Genomic DNA, 16,867 nt, shown 5'->3' with positions numbered 1-16,867 from the left:
TCAAATGAGTATTTTGAAGTATTTAGAAAAGATTTAAGTTGTCAATGGACGAGGGTCCGTTGACAGAAGGACTATTATTGTTGTAGTAATGTAGTGCGTATTATTGCCAAATATAGAAAAAAAAGATTGCTACGAGGAAAAGCAGTTGTATTATTAAGTAGGGGTAATGTAGCTGTAAAAAGCTATGCATTTTACGTAAATGTACCGTAGCCGAAAGCTACGACGAAGCATTAGTATAAATACTTCTATTGATCATAATTTGATGTAGATGAGACAAAATATTAAGGATTTTCATATTTGCTAAACTGATTCTAAAACACAAGATGCTTTCAATATTGTTGATTTTAACAGAGGCGGCAATGTGCTACGTGAAGTACGGAGCTGCTAATTCAGCTACATTAGCCCTACGTAATAATACGATTTTTATTCTCATGCGACTAATTCAACATTAATTCTCGTACTAATAGTCTGACTTTTTTTTCTATTGCATCAGCTACATCAACTATTATCTATAGAATGATTTATGCAAATGACTCGTCATAGCTCCCAGCTAAGGTCTAAGTGTGGTCCAGAGCGCATAAAATGCGTAGCTGTTTACAGCTACATTACCCCTACGTAATAATACTTTTATTTCCCCTCGTAGCAAACTTAATTCCTTAGTTATTTTATTTATTTTTTATTTGGCCCCAACACTCCATAGTAAATGTAGACTTTCACGTTGCGAAATAATTTATTAGCCTTGCTAATGAAATATTTCCAATAGATCTTTGTTATGGTTCTTCTTGGAAAAAAATAACTTGTTTAAAAAAAAAATTGTCATTAGTCATGATATGAAACAATTTCACCGCGGCACAACATGTGGGGGTGTCTGACTTCAATGAACCCACCACCTTCCACCACAGCTTCAAAAAATCCTAGGGGAAACCTTAGAATTGTACAGTGACGACAGGAAAACAAAAACAATGCACGCAAAAAAAAAAAGTTGCGCATCATGTAAATTTTTGATTAACCTTAGTGAGACAACAGCTTCCCTTATTGGCGAAACAAATATTTGCAGGGGAATTTGACAGCTCTGCTCGACTGAGGAAAATACAGAGCTCAAACACACACTGTACACTGTTATGCGACTTAAGAAAAAAAAAAAACACGACTGGAGACAAAACGGCGGACGAGACTCAGGCGTCGTAAAGTCGAAATCACGTAAGTCAAGTACGTCGTAACTGAGGGACTACCTGTACTCCAAAAATACTTGATACTATTTTTAAGACTACATAATAGATCAATAATTAAGATGAATCATCCCATGCATGAATTCTGACATTTTTTTTTTACCTTTCCAAGGAACTCATTTAACTCATTGGCTGCCATTAACAACGCTTGATGTCCAATCCATTTGGACTGGGACGTTTGTTCAATAGATTGGACATCTAGCGCCATCAACGTCACTCCCAGTTTAAATGAATTGGATGTCTATGCCTGTTAATGGCATGCAATGAGTTAAATACTATGGAGGGAAAAAAATCAACTTTAGAGTGTTACATGAGGCCGTAACAAGAGTGTATTTGTTTTGTTTTTTGTTTTTGTTTTTTGTTTTCATTTCATTAATTTTAATTTTATTAACATTGTATTAAATTGTAATCATTAAAAATATATACTCAAAAAAATTCAATTGAATAACCCTAACAACCTCACCATCCCACTTCTAATGGATCAGATGTCTAACGCCGTCAATGGCAGACAATGAGTTAACAATGACAAAAAATCCCCCATTATAATCAGTATTGCAAAATGAAATGTACCCCATGACAACTAATTTCTGGTGACCAAAAACAAATAGCTGAGCCATAGACTTTATAATATACTGACGGGACACGGGGTGCGGGGCTGATTCATAGGGGGCCTATCTCTGTCAAAGCTGACCGAGTGGAAACACAAATAGCTTTTCCCTTGAAAATTCTTATGAAAAAATACTTAAATCCCTGATTCCTATACAAATATGGACGTAAAACTGTCTCGATTCTTGGTTAAAAGCAAAAAAAAAAAGTGCAGGTAGCATTTATTTTACGTAAATACTGCGAACTATGAGACCAGACAGTAAGGAAATTACCGGCCATCATATGTAAACAAAATGTTTTTTCTGTTGAAAATTCTTGTGAATAAATGCTTAAAACCCTGAATTCTCTATAGATATGGACGTAAAACGGTCTTGATTCTTGGTTAAAAGCACAAAAAAAAAAAAAAAAAAAACGTGCAGGTAGCACTTATTTTACGTAAATATTACGAACTATGAGGCTAGACAGTAAGGAAATTAGCGGCTGCCATATGTAAAGAAATAGATTTTTCCTTTGAAAATTCTTGTGAATAAATGCTTAAATCCCTAAATTCTTTATAGATATGAACATATAAGAGTCTCAATTCTTGGTTAAAAGCAAAAAAAAACGTGCAGGTAGCATTTATCTTATGTAAATATTGCGACGGCTAATTTCTCCCATTGATTTTTTTCACGTTTCAAAATGCATACATGGTACGAAAAATATATTATTTTGAATCCTTGAACAAATCACTCCTGAGACAATCCTTCCTGTTTGTATGCAGTACAGATTTCGTACTTTTTCAACCTAAATCCGGCGTTAGATCGCTGCATGTGACAGACTGCTAATAAATGAAGCAGAGTGTTGGACGGCCCCCTTCGGGAAGGCATGACGCAGTGAATGGGGAATGTGTCATGTCAATACATTATGAAGTCTATGGCTGAGCGTCAATACTTTTGCTATCAAATATATCAGGATACATTTCGGTATAGATACTTTGGACTACCCTGGCGTGCCCGCACCCCACCTTGGAGTAAATGGTGGCGTTGATCCAGGCCAGCCTTCTACTCAGGTGATTCAACTTCTCGGCGAAAACCTTGCGACTCTTGTGGAGCTCGTCCAAGATGTCTGCCCTCTGTGGCGGCAAAGAGTATAAATGACTGAGCGACAGCGGGCGGTGCCCGGGTCCGGCTCACCCTCGCCGGGCACCGCGCAATCTTCTCATCCGTGTCTTTGAGAGCCGCCGCGTACTCATGGACATCGTCGGCCACCACCACCATCTGCGTAAACAGGAAAAATGTCACCAATTCAATCTTGCTCACTCACTAAACTCGTGTCCAGTTCTGTGTAACTTTTAGTTTGTGAATAACACTGAGTTCATCTCTAGTTGAGGTCCAATCCTTTTGAAGTGGGAGGAGGGAGGGAGGGGACTGGGGGGGAGCCCACTTCAAATGGATCGGAGACCTAGGGTAGTCAATGGTGGCCTAAGAGCTAATAGAAGAATTGCCTTGGCGCCATCACCTGGCATTTTTGGAAAAATAATGCTTTGGAGATTGAAGTCATTGACAGCAATTTGTTTGAAGAACCATCCAGTATTGACGTCATTGACGGTGCTGGACGTCCAATCCCTTTAAAGTGGGAGGTCTGCAAGCGAATGAACATCAGTTCATAAATTTGGGGAGATTTACGGGTCATTTCCTCTTCATTTAGGATTAATTCCAGGTCACTTCCATTTTACTTTGGTGACTTACTATTAATTTTGCAGCATTTTCAGGTCACGTCTTGTTGATATCGAGGCCTATTGAAATTGGGGGATTGTTTTGGGTCACCTCTTGTTTATTTTGAGGCATTCCTGAGTCACTTTCTGTTGATTTCAGGTCACTTTTTAAAAATATATTTTGGGTCTTTTTTTTTCTTTTAAATATATTCTGGGTCATTTCTGGGTGACATCTTGTTTATAGTCACTTCCTATTCATTTTGGGTTATTTCTTTAATTTAGTCGCTTCTTTTGCTACTAATCCATCCCACATCAAATGCATCATCTCGCTCTGTCAACTGCAGCCAGTGAGATAAGATCTGAAAAAGACCTTCACACATACCATTTATTTTGTTCGAGTGTCAAATTGATCAGTGGTACCTCGAAATACGATCATTTACACGCACGATCTTTTCGATATCCGACGTAAAATTTGACTCGCCATTTGTTTCTACATTAGAAAACATGCTCGAAATACAACGATTTATGACAGCGCCGCTGTTTCTTTGTTTTCCAGCAAGACGGGCGCAAAGCGGATGTTCTTGTGAGAGAAATCAACATGGGTTCCAAGAATGTTAGTGCAGGTGATGAAAAAAGAAAATAAAAGGTGATGCTTAACATTGAAATGAAGATGGAAATGGTAGAAAAATATAAGCATGGTGTGCGCGTCCTTGAACTGGCTCGACAATACGGTCGTAGAATGTCTACGATCTGGACATTCATCCCCCGACCTTCGTTCGCCAGTCTTTTCTAAATTTTGCTGACAGCACCAAAATAATCGCCAGGTTTTTAATCATTTATTTCAGAACTTGTGCAACACAACATGCCTACTGTCCGCCGTAGTTGAACAAAGTGAAAGTAAAAAGTCCTCCCTCACTGTCAAGTCAGCCACGCGGTGCGTTCAGGTACACCACGCAAAACACATCCGCCACATTAGAACCCGATTCGTTACGTTATGACAGGAATAATAATAATTATTATTATTATTTATTATAATATTATTCCAAGATTTATTTATAATTTATTTGATTTGGCCGGGGTTTTGCAGGTTCTATTTGCAATAGTACCAGCATCATTTATTAAGGATTTAATGTAGGCTTTCAGGCTGTGGGACGAATTAATGGAATTATAATATTCTTATGGGGAAATCCTGCTCGACATACGACCATTTCGACTTACACACACGGTCCTAGAACGAAATAACTTTGTCTGTAGAGGTACCACTGTAAATGCAAATTAGAACTAGTGTTTTCAAATGACATTTCCGAGAAAGAACCGAAGCCATTTCTGAGCATGCACGCACGCCGAAGGATTTCTCTTATGAGACAGGACCTGGAGCGACAAGGTGAAGAAGCAAAAATTCAAGACGAAAGGTTGAGCGCGGTGGATCCGAACCTTTCCTAGCTGCTGATGTACGCTGAGGTTGTACATCATGACAATCCCGTCGGTGATTTCCAGGAGCGACTTGTCGGCCACGGGTCGATCTGACTCTTGGGCGGGTCGCCCGAGCAGCAGGCCGTCGTTGCTATGGCTGCCCTCGACTTGCGGGTGACAAAAAACAAGACATTAGACAGCGAAAAGTCGGCGGTCAGGCGCCAACCGGCAAACACTCACTGTCGTCCTCAGTACGCTGCTCCACGGCCAGAGTGCGCACTTTAAGCTTCTCGGGCTGGCCCAAGGGTCGTCGGGGGGTCATGAGGCTGACGGCGGCCGTGCTGAGGAAGCGGTTGGCCCGCCCCAGGGTGGGCGAGCTCAGCCAGCCGGGCCGGGCCGCGGGGGCGCTGCCTGGCCCCGCTCCTGCGGGCCTCTGAATTGGGGTGCCCGGCAAAGTAAGCCACAGTCAAAGTTGGCCAACCGGCGGGGGCCCAGAGCCCGGACGGACCTGTGCACCACCGCTCTCCTCGTCCTCGTCCAGGTCGTCCATGGACGCCGCCTGGATCTCCGCCGGGTCCATCACGATGTTGGCTTGGCTCGCTAGATCGTCTGCGGGCGGAAATGGTGAAACCATTGATTTCTAACCCTACTAATAACCTGTAGGACAGGAAGACGGGAGAGATTTGGGTATGACGGGGAAGGGCACCGACATGCTTTGCAGGTATTTGGTGGCCGACTAACCTTTGAGCGTCTTCTTGAGGTGCGACAACAGGCCGCCTAGTCGCTGCAAGTCAAAGTAGTCCACCTTCCCGTTGTAGAACAGCTGCGGCGGCACATACGCCTCTGAAGCAAAGTGGGCAAGATGTTAACTGGTCTTGGAGTGGGAGGGAGCGGACAAGCTGTATGGCGGGGCGGGGTACCATCGCTGGCGAGGCTGCCCGGACTCTTCTTACTGGCTTCGTCCCAGCAGGCGCGCACGGCGGTGATCAACCGGTGCAGGAAACACAGCATGTACTCGGGGGGGCACAGGGCCGTGGGGTGCTGAGGATTGGGAGCGCATTTGAGGTTACGGCTTCGATCCAAATTAAATGCAGCACGGTGCCCAAACGACGCTGCGAGCCAGTATGCGAGAAAAGGGCTTCTCACCCCTCGGTTACTGGCGTTCTCTTGGAGAAACTTGCGGAACTTGTTCAGGAAAATGTAGCGGGAGGCTTCGCCCTAAACGCAGTCGGGCCAAAATCAGGACAGTTAATATCGGCGTGGGCATCCGATGCATTTGAACCGGCACCCCATGAGTTCAAGCCACAATGAAAAGAACAACTTTCCATGTTGAAAAACAAAGTGTTGGACAAACGTACAGTGCTCTTATCCTTGTTGTTTAGCAGCAACCGGAGGATTTGCACTTGCAGCTCTTCCACCACTAGAGGGAGACAAACGTAGGTTTTCAGCCAATTCACGCGAATTTGTCAAATTCTGCTTAGTAGAAATTTCAGTAACACTTGAACACGCTCTTAAGGTTTTTCATAGGGTTAGGGTTATGAAGTAATAGTAATTTTCCACCTTCCAGTCCAAATGAATTGGACATCTAGCACCGTCAATGGCTACCAATATTGCTATAGTGAAACAAAATATCACGATGTATCAGCATATCAATATATTGTCACACTCCTAACGTACAATATGTACAACATTATCTCTGAATCATTTGGCTTAGAAAAAACATGACATTCCTAGTTTGTCACCGGCAGACATCTTTCTTTCCAAACGCAATGTCTCGAGTACAAAAAGAAAGGAACGGAGCGACCTTCGATTCTTTTTTTCAGCCTCTGGCATCCTCGCTCGTACGCCCTCCGCCGCAAGCGCTCGTCCGAACTCTCGTCTTTGGGCTCGCGCTCGTCTTTTCCCTGTCGGGGGAGCAGACAAGTTTGTCCGGGCACGCACCTACGTACGACAGGAAGGGGCGGGCCGGGACGCACCTCCTTATCCGAGTGCGTGGGCCACCACGTGGTGGGGATGAGCTCCTCCAGCCCGGCCTCTTTGACCCGCAGCGGCGTCTTGATGTAGAAGAAGACCACCGAGCGCAGCACGTCGAACGTGAGCCAGCATTCAGGAAAGGACACGCCATGGCTTCCCCAGGAGCGGCGGCAAATGTTCAAAAGGATATAAGACATTGCCAAGCAGGTATTTCCTTGACTTCTCGTGACGCAAGATGGCCGTGGTCAGACGCAGGTAGTGGATCTGAAATGCCGACTGTGAGGTCAAAGGTCGACAGCGGACAAGCGCACGCGCCTACTTGTTACCTGGAAGCCGAGGTCGGGGATGATGGGGGAGAAGCGGTATGCCCTCAGCAGCGACATCATAAGCTGCTTCAGGCACTCGTTGATCTCGTAGTCCTACGTGCACACAAGTGATGATTTCATGCCGTTATTGTCATCAACATACGATTTTCCACTCGATAACGATACTCAAAAAAAGGATACTCCATAACATTTTTTTAATACAAAAAAACAAACAAACAAAATTGTTTAACTCTTTCTTTGCCATTGACTATGATAGCACTATGATGACACCCAATCACTTGCTGCTAGCGCTCCCACTTCAAATGGCTTGGACGTCTATCGCTGTCGATGGCAGCTGAAGTGTTAAAAATAAAATGTGTTGTTCCTCTGGCCAAGATGAACCCGCTCTTCCACCAAATAGCTTATCACTACTAGAGGACCAATCCATTCGAAGTAGGAGACTGGCGCGTTCATTCGCTACCAACACTCCCACTTCAAATACTTACTAAATACGTACAAGAGTGTAAGTCTAGCATTGTAAATGGCAGGTGATGTGTAAATAGCAGATGCCTTGACATCGATCAAATAAGCTTTTAAAGAGGTAAACTAGTCATGACTTGATTTCAATGTCAATGCAATGACATTAATGGAAATATGGCCCCTACCAAAAATACAGCTGCCATGAGTCCATGTTAGTTGGAGCCATGAAAGATATTTTCATGCTACTGCCGCCAACTAAAGTAAATTCATCACTAGCAAACATTTAATCCATTTGAAATGGGAGGGTGGCAGCAAACAAGCATTTGTTCACTCGCTGCTAACCCTCCCACTTCATATGAAATGGACGTCTATCCCTACCAATGGCAGACTGAGATTACAACAAAAATGCAAAAATATCAGTTCATAGAAACTTAATCATTCTGGCAGGACTTTCAGTTGTCCATTCATCTATTACTATCGAGAGCAGTGGAAAATTGGATTTGACACCAAATTTCTGGTGACCTGTGGTCATGCAAAAACAAATAACCGAGTATCGATACTTTTGAAATCAAATACTGTATCAGCGTACAAAATTTTAGTATGGATACTTTTTGCATGTGCTATTACCTCCATGAGGAGCCAGAATAGGTCGAGCAGCTGTTGTATAAGCGGGTGCTCATCCACCGAACCGCCACCCTCCAGGATTCCCAACAGGAAGTTCATCAGCACGTCCTCCACCAGGTACACCTTGCACTACAAGTACACACGTGCTTAACGCACGGCGCGAAAAACGAAGAGACAACAGACGGGCGGTCTTGCTCACCATAAGCGGAGCAAAGTGGTTGAAGATGTGCGCCAACGTGATCAACACCGTGGGCTGGCCGTCCAGACGCCACACCGAGCGCTCCGTCTCTACCACGCGGTCCTCCTGATCCGTCAGGCATGGCACTCGTTAATCTGACATCACTGTGTTTTTGTGAGCGAACGAACGAGCTCACCCACCTGTACATGAATGCGGGACGACAGGACGTTCTTGACGAAGCCCAGCAGCTTATGGGCCTTGAGCAGGTCGGCGGCGGGCGGGTCCTGCAGGGGCAGGTAGCCCTCTGACGGATACGTGCGAACAGACAGTCAAAGAAAAATCAAAGCAAAAAGCCAAAGCAAAAGCAAGCTGCCAAAAAGGGATATCTGAGCGGTCGGCTCCCAAAGTTGAAGGCCACAGACTCCTTGAAGGACAGGCTGATGGCAGGGAAGTAGGCCACGCCGGGACCAGTTTTGATGTCGCTGAACGCTGTACCCAATGACTGACCGTTGCTAAGGGCAGACATGGAGTAACGAGGTCAACTTCCCGCTACGAGGGCAGACATGGAGTAACGAGGTCAACTTCCCGCTACGAGAAATTTCAGAAATACCATCAAACTGATTTTTTCCACAAAAGATTGGGCTCTTCGAAGCACAAAATGTGTGTTCTCATAACAATTTGAAATGAAGCTTAAGGCCCACCACGAAAAAAACATTTCAAACCCTAACCTTAAAACTTTTTTCCGTGCTGATGAAGATGAGAGACACCCAATCACAAGGCGCCTAAACATTCTTGTGCTGGGGAATGAGTTTATCACTACGAGAAGAGAAACTAAAAAAAACTCCAACACAAACCCAACGAAAACCCCTCCGTGAAGTTGTCCCCACATCAGATGTACATTTATATAAAAAATTATGTCAGTCGTTTGTGCTGCGTTTGTGTTTGTTTGTGCTGTAAAAAGTTTTGTTTGTGCTGCTATCTTTTTTTTTAGATATTAAAATTATTTTACAGGTCAGACTCAGGTCAAACAGCCCCCCAATTTGATTAAAATGGTAAATATTATGCTTTTAGTTTGTAGTGATGACGTCACGCAGCCCCCCCCCCCCCCCCCCCATCAACAGCAGAGCGAAACCGCAATGGTGCCATTCATTTGTGCTTGTTTGTGCTGTAAAACTTCATTTGTGCTGCTATAAAGTCATGGATATTGCGATAGTAATTTCCGAGTGATGACGTCTCTTGCAGTTCTTCCTTATTTTAACTTCAGCAACTGGCGGCGCTAACAACTCTCTCATTGATAGAGGGGTGTCCCAACAACTAACGCAAGTGTAGCACGAACAAATGGCACCCCCTTGGGTACATTTTGTAGTACATAAATGGGGGGCCTGAGATATTACCATAATTTTCGGATTATAAACCGCTATTTTTTCCCCTCATTTTGAATCCTGTGGTTTATACTCCAGTGCGGCTTATTTGTTGATTTATTTGGGTTAATAAGTAAGACTTTATTTGACAACGGCATCCTAAGACTGTCACACGACCGTCATAATTATGACATGACACTATCATGGGCTTTACTGAATGTGTATGACAGATGTCATCAGGTGTCATCCGGCAAATTATGTCACTAACTGCGTTTATGTCCAGCTTGGATCTTTTCCATCCATTCAAAAGTGAGATACGGTAATTTGGCTGAAGACACTAAATGGCATCTGTTATAAGCATTCATTATTGCTCATGACAGTGTGATGTTATAATTATGATAGTCTTATGAGACTTATGGCGCCACTGATAAAGAGTCAACTCCAGTGTTAACAAATACCATAACTAGCACTTAATGAGACAACTGGAATAGTAACTGAAGAAATAATTAGCACAGAACATGAATTTTGATTGTTATTTACATCTGTAGCACAGCAAGGCATGATAGGAGGCATGTTGCATGACAACAGTGTTGACAGAGGGTGGCAGCAGAGGTTGACCGTCTACCCCAAGGAAGCAGTGATGGCCAAATGCAGCTTCTTGAAGCAATGAATCTTTGCTGCCAATTGGTTCAAAGATTCATGGTGGTTCATTTGGTCTTTTGACAGTATTATGATGCTGCTGTCAAATGATGTTACCGGTTAATATCTTTTGATGTCAATATCCAATAATACAGTGAGGGCAACTGCAGCTTATAGTCCAGTGCGGCTCATGTGTGAACAAATGCAGTTTTTGTGTCCATTTTTGTGGGTGGCGGCTTGTAGTCGATGCGCCTTATAGTCTGAAAATTACGGTAATTTCGAGTGATGGCGTGACTCGCAAAAAAAAAAAAAAAAAAAAAAAAAAAAAAAAAAAGCTAAAATTCAAAAAATAAAAAATGTTTCAGTTTTTTCCCCCCAATTGTTTTTCCATTTCATTGATGTTCTGTTTACAGTATCACGCTTTTTACTGTACATTGTTTGTGTTCCTTTCCTTTTCTGTATTTAACCCCCCCCACCTTGTGTGTTTTTGTTAGTTTTTCGGCTAAATTTGAATCTGGATTTTTAAAAAACGCAAAGGATTGGGGGGGGGGGGGGGGGGGAGACAGGAAAAGTGCAAAAAAGATCAAAACTACAAAAAATCCACAAACTAAGTCCCAAAATTAACAAAAAGTCCCCTAGAAATGACCTAACATCAACCGGAAGTCATGCTTCATCAAAGTCATCAAAATGAAGTGACCCCACATTCAACAGAAAGTGGCTTGTAAATGCCGCAAAATTTATGAGCAAGCGTTCCTTCGCTACTAGATCTTCCCTTCAAATGAATTGGATGTCTAACGCCATCGGTAAAGGATTGTTCTTTAAATGGCTTGCTGTCAATTGCCACGTTTACATGGAGCCAAATATTCCAATTACAATCGGAATATTTGTTCAAACCGAATAAATGTGTTCCATATAAACACCTCATTCGGAATGAACAGGCCCAAACCGAATGGAATTTCATTCCGATTCACAGGGGTGGAATATTCCTTTTCCCAAACCGATTAGAAGTAAAATTATATCATGTAAACAGGGAAGCGGAATGGTGTCTGGTTGCGTTCTTTCTGCACATGCTCCTTACTGACGTGGTGACGTCACTTGGTGACGTAAGTAACGTCACTTGCAACATGGCTTCCAAGCACACGCACAGCGCACCCACACAACTTTTTAAATGAACGGCGTGTCATTCTGAAGTTTTGTTTCCACTCGAAAAGTTAAAACAGCAGCTGATCTGACGATCGATCTCCATGTTTTGCAACGTGACGCTTTGTTTTGATTAATCTGCGCATGTCAGACGGCAGTTGTCAAACGTCCTTTCGGAATAAAGGCAGACACATGTAAACGCTGGATCGGAATAGATGAAGTGACATGTAAACAGCTGATGTGAAATTTCCATTCGGAATGATTTGAATCGGTATGAATAAAAGTCAGCATGTAAACGTGGCTATTGACAGTCATTGAGTTGAATCCCCACAAGCTGACTGTTTTGTTTACATATGATTACCCATAAATGCCCAGAGCACTTCGACAGCACTACTGCCTCCGTCCCACTTCAACGTCTAATAAAAAGAAACTTGTTTCAATTCACGCCAGACGGATGATTGGTTGCTACACGAGTGAACGTGTATCATCAAACATGGCAGAAACTCACAGGCAGAAAGCGACGCTGGCGTCATCCAGGTCGATGAGACAGCTGACGATGTCGCCCGCCGCCCACGACTGCGCCGAGCGGAGGCAAAAAGTCAAGACAAACGGCATCGACCCGGGCGCCGTCGGCAGCTCACCTTGCCGTAGTTGGTGGTCACCACGTTCCACTTGCGCACCCGGTTCCCGTCGTAGGCATACGAGTCGGGCGTGTCGCCCACACCCTCCTGGTGGACGACAAAAGCATTAGCCGGCGGAAGGATGGCGTGCCGCCCGGCGGGCTACTCACCTCCTGGTTGAAGCGGCAGTAGAGCGTGCACCAGCCGATCTGCATCAGGCCCTGTGATGAGATCAGCACCTCATACGCCCATTTTCCTGCGACAGCGGGAGAGATGGGGTCAAAGGTTGAGGGGAAGTCAACGCGACTCGTCGCAGTCTTACCTTTGTAGACGCAAGTGGTGGCCCGGATGGAGCTGAAGTTGCTGTGGCCAATCACCTCGAAGGAAAAACCAAGAAAGTGAAGGGACGGCGCAAAAGCAACGACAAAGACGGCGATGGCCATTTACCCCAAGAAGGTCGTCGTCCACAAAGAGCAAGCCCTCGAAGCCTCCGGTGTGGTCCAGGACCACCGGTTGAGGACCCAGACGACCTTCCACCTCGCGCTCTGGACCACACACACATTTAGCGTTGGGGACCACAAAAAGCAATTTTTATGTTTTGCATCACTTACGATTACAAATTTTCTTGTTCTTTTTGGCCCACAAACAGTTTGTTCAAAACTCATTTTGCCAGCATTGTTTCCTTTTCATAAAACCACTTTATCTCTGTCAGAACCATTGAAAATGATAGACGTCAAATTATCTTTGTGTTGTGAATTGAAATGAGTTTCTAATTTGTGGACGTCCAATCCATTTGAAGTGAAAGGGTTGGCAGTCAATGAACAAATCTAAAATGAGTTTGTCATTATTATGCGCTCAATCCATTTGAAGTGGGAGAATTGGCAGCGAATGAACATTGCTGACAAATGGATTGGACATCTATCATTTCTCCCCCTTCAAATGGATTGGACGTCTCCCAGTGACAAACTCATTTCAAATTCAAGTTCATTCGCTGTAATCCCTCCTACTTGAAATGGATTTTGACTGTTGACAAACTTATTTGTGGCAGGGTGTATCCTAATTGCATTTATTTTTTTCGAGATATCTTGGTTTTTCATGTTTGTGCATTCACGGTTTCTGTGAGGGTTTTTTTTTTTTTTTTTGGCAGTGTTTAGCAGTTCTCTTTTGTTTGTTGTGGTTTCAGGTTTTCAATCTAGACCAGTACTTCTCAAATGGTGGGGCGCGCCCCCCCAGGGGGGCGCAGAGCGATGCCAGGGGGGGCGCGAGTGACCTCGGGGAACATGCTTTTTTTTTTTTTTTTTTTTGCCGTACTAGAATAAAGTGTACTTGCACATCCACTCCGTGGGTGGCAGTGGCGCTCTCATTTTCAAAGTGCGTGCAGTATCTTTGAAGTAAGCAAGAGCACACGGAAGAGACTCATGCAGAGCTGGATTCACGCAGCGACCCACTGTCTTCTTCGGTTCTCACGTGTCCGGCCGAGAAGTGCCGTTTTCGGCTTGGGATCGTCACGACCACCGCCCTCACCTACGGTTCTCCCTCGGCCGCCGAGAATGCGCTTTTTTCGGGCCGTTTGCCTTTGACTTTTAATATAGTGGGAAATGAGGAAAGACCACTGTTTACTGAGTCTAAAAATGATTATAGCGGAGAAGCCAAATCAGTTAAGACGCCACTTAAAGACATTAGACCTCAATCTCATTGATAAGCCGCTTGATTGTTTTTCAGCGAAAATGTGCCGAATATTGCCAGTTGTCACAATCGTCCCGCTTTGTCAGTGTTATATCAGTAAACCAGTGAGCACTGTGGTGAATCAGCGAAAATAAAAACTTTCCTTCTGTCCAAAGACTTTTTTCCCCCCTTCTATTCAGTCTTGTTTTTTTTCGGTCAAATTTTTTGGCATGTTGTCCTGAAGAGTAAATGTTTCTAATCAATTTGAATTTGTTATTATTTACTGATTTTATTACATGTTATTTTTCAGCATCAAATGGTCAAAAATGTACCTTGAGTGTATTTTTACAGTTTGGATGTGACTTTTTTTTTTTTTTTTTTAACTTCAGGCAAATTGATGCGCGTTAAGTCTTTTCTGTTACAAGCAACACAATGTTAAAAAAAGTTATACTTTATTATAAGTTGATCTGTTACTTTTTTTCTTTAATAGAAAAAAAAGGACACAATGTTAGGCTGAGGCGTACTTATAATAGTAATATAGACGAATGATACTATTTACAGTGGCGGCAGAGAGTTGGGGGGGCGCGCGAAACATTTACGTCTTCCTTGGGGGGGCGTAACAGAAAATAATTGAGAAGCACTGATCTAGACTGGAAAAACTGTAAAAAAACTACATAAAAAAATAAAGGAGCTGCCACCCCTTACTGCTTCAAATGGATTGGACCATAGACTTCATAATGATATTGACGGGACACATTCGCCAGACACTGCGCCACGCCTTCAAGTACGGGGCTGTCCCACACTCCGCTTCAGTCGGTCAAAGTCAGTCGCAGTTATTCTCAAACACATGCAGCGATCCACCGGATTTAGGTTGAAAAGTACGAAAGCTGTACCGCATACAAACAGGAAGGATTGTCTCAGGAGTGATTTGTTTGAGACAATTATTATATTTTTCGTACCATGCATGCATTTTGATACGTTGTGAAAAAAAACAATGGGAAAAATTAACCGCTCCTGCATTGGCGTCATAATTCGCAATATTTATGTAAAATAAATGCTAACTGCCCGTTTTTTTTGCTTTTAGCCAAGAATCGACAATGTTTTACGTTCATATCTAAAAAGAATTCAGGGATTTACACATTTATTCTCAAGAATTTTCAACGTAAAAAGCTCTTTGTGGTGATAAGGTGGCGCCACAGTGGCTTAAAGACTAGCGGCACATTTGACATATTTACGTAAAATAAATGCTAACTTTCCAGGTTTTTTTTTCTTTCTTTTAACCAAGAATCGAGACTATTCTACATCCATATCTATAAAGAATCCAGGAATTTAAGCATTTATTCACAAGAATTTTCAACGGAAAAAGCTTTTAGTCTGTGTTTCCAGTCGATTAGCTTTGACGGAGATAGGCTCCCTATTAATCGGCCCCGTGCACCGTGTCCCATCAACATATTATGAACAGTGTTGGGAGTAACGCCGTTATAAATAACGCCGTTATGTAACGGTGTTATTTTTTCAGTAATGGGGTAATCTAACTAATTACTTTTTCCGCCGTTACAACGCCGTTACCGTTACTGACGGTCAAAAGCGGTGCGTTACTTACGCTGAATAAATTGAAGAAACTACCAGCCGTGTCGAGTCGACTCTCTGCTCTGTTGATTTGTCATCCAAGACTTGGGGTGCGTTCAGGTTCGAGAATAGCGCACGTACTTCTGACTCCAAGCTGTTTGTCCCTGCTCATTCAATTAGACCAGGGGTGTCCAAACTTTTTGCAAAGGGGGCCAGATTTGGTGTGGTAAAAATGTGGGGGATCGACCTTGGCTGACGTCCTTTACGTAGAACAATATATTTATGCAAATTTTAGCAACCCATTCTGTGTGTCACATTTGCTTTATTTATTTATTTTTTTTAAATTCATAATTTCAACAATCTCGCAACTAGCCTTTGTAGGGTTCGCTTTCGACTCTCGGGCTCTTGCAAAATACTGCTGCTGTGAAAATGAACTAGCTTCAAGTTGCTTCATTTTCTCGCTGTGTATCTTCCCTGTAATCTGGTCGTACATGTCAGCGTGTCTCGTTTGGCAATATCGCCTCACATTTTGAACCCTTTAAAACAGCAACTGTCTCTTTTCAAATGAGGCAGACACAGTTGTTGTGTATTTTAGTGAAGAAATAGTCCAATATCCACCTATCCTTGAAGCGTCGGCCGTCGCAGTCAACTTTTTTTTGTTGACTGTCGCTATTTTAAAAAATTGGAGTTAAAGGATCACACGGGGTAATGTTGCTTGGAGTGCTGCTGCCTTTTAGTGGATCAATGAGGAGCAGCATTTAGTGTGTAAGCTACTTCATATCCTGGTAGCTGTACTGCTGACCAATTTATTAAGTGTGTGCGGGCCAGACGTTATTGATTTTATGACAGAGGTTGGGGGCCGGATAAAATTTGACCACAGGCCGCATTTGGCCCCCGGGCCGGACTTTGGACATGTCTGAATTAGACAATGCTTTCCAAAGTTTGGTAACGTTTCTGTGTTTGCTACACGTGATGCTAGCCTCGTTCCCATCTGCCACTGTCAGCCAGCAATAATTCTGCTTCCATCTTGAGGACGGCAGACGCTTTGAAGGTGACGTGAATTGTCGGGAAACGAGCCTACCTAAATACAGCCCCTCGAGAGATGCAATGGAAGTGATTGTGATTGGCTGACGGTTAGAGTCATGTATCGTGGTAAGCCAATCAGAGCCGGTGATATACAGGCAAACCGGAACAGGGCGTATGGCAAACACACACGCAAAACAGATGCACAGGGTCTGGATGGCAGAGCATTCAGAAGAAAAATTGTCCTTTAAGAGGTGGAGATACAGACACTATTTCAAGTTTGTCGAAACCAAAGGAAAGATCCTGCATGTAATGTGTAATTTATGTCCCGGGGCAAAGCTTTTGTCG

General features: G+C 43.4%; 1 protein-coding gene across 3 annotated transcripts in view; it reads right to left on the bottom strand.

Moving 5' to 3' along the window:
- Window positions 1–16,867, bottom strand: part of LOC130921367 (E3 ubiquitin-protein ligase RNF123) — a 63,544-nt gene that overhangs the window by 40,734 nt on the left and 5,943 nt on the right. For all 3 annotated transcript variants that reach the window (XM_057845183.1, XM_057845184.1, XM_057845185.1), the window contains exons 5-26: window positions 12,710–12,807; window positions 12,585–12,639; window positions 12,433–12,518; window positions 12,284–12,370; window positions 12,151–12,218; window positions 8,889–9,014; window positions 8,703–8,817; window positions 8,524–8,628; window positions 8,328–8,453; window positions 7,242–7,334; window positions 7,106–7,179; window positions 6,918–7,035; window positions 6,746–6,845; window positions 6,300–6,361; window positions 6,088–6,159; window positions 5,862–5,982; window positions 5,683–5,784; window positions 5,450–5,550; window positions 5,182–5,374; window positions 4,963–5,108; window positions 3,008–3,091; window positions 2,839–2,946 (exon numbers count right to left, since the gene is read on the bottom strand). In XM_057845183.1, the coding sequence (XP_057701166.1) occupies window positions 2,839–2,946; window positions 3,008–3,091; window positions 4,963–5,108; window positions 5,182–5,374; window positions 5,450–5,550; window positions 5,683–5,784; window positions 5,862–5,982; window positions 6,088–6,159; window positions 6,300–6,361; window positions 6,746–6,845; window positions 6,918–7,035; window positions 7,106–7,179; window positions 7,242–7,334; window positions 8,328–8,453; window positions 8,524–8,628; window positions 8,703–8,817; window positions 8,889–9,014; window positions 12,151–12,218; window positions 12,284–12,370; window positions 12,433–12,518; window positions 12,585–12,639; window positions 12,710–12,807 (2,240 nt within the window). The remainder of the gene's footprint in view (window positions 1–2,838; window positions 2,947–3,007; window positions 3,092–4,962; window positions 5,109–5,181; window positions 5,375–5,449; window positions 5,551–5,682; window positions 5,785–5,861; window positions 5,983–6,087; window positions 6,160–6,299; window positions 6,362–6,745; window positions 6,846–6,917; window positions 7,036–7,105; window positions 7,180–7,241; window positions 7,335–8,327; window positions 8,454–8,523; window positions 8,629–8,702; window positions 8,818–8,888; window positions 9,015–12,150; window positions 12,219–12,283; window positions 12,371–12,432; window positions 12,519–12,584; window positions 12,640–12,709; window positions 12,808–16,867) is intronic.

The sequence above is a fragment of the Corythoichthys intestinalis genome, chromosome 9, assembly GCF_030265065.1.
Source record: "Corythoichthys intestinalis isolate RoL2023-P3 chromosome 9, ASM3026506v1, whole genome shotgun sequence".
NCBI lineage: Eukaryota > Metazoa > Chordata > Actinopteri > Syngnathiformes > Syngnathidae > Corythoichthys > Corythoichthys intestinalis.
Note: the sequence above shows the minus strand (reverse complement) of the source record. Positions and strands in the feature narration are given on the sequence as shown.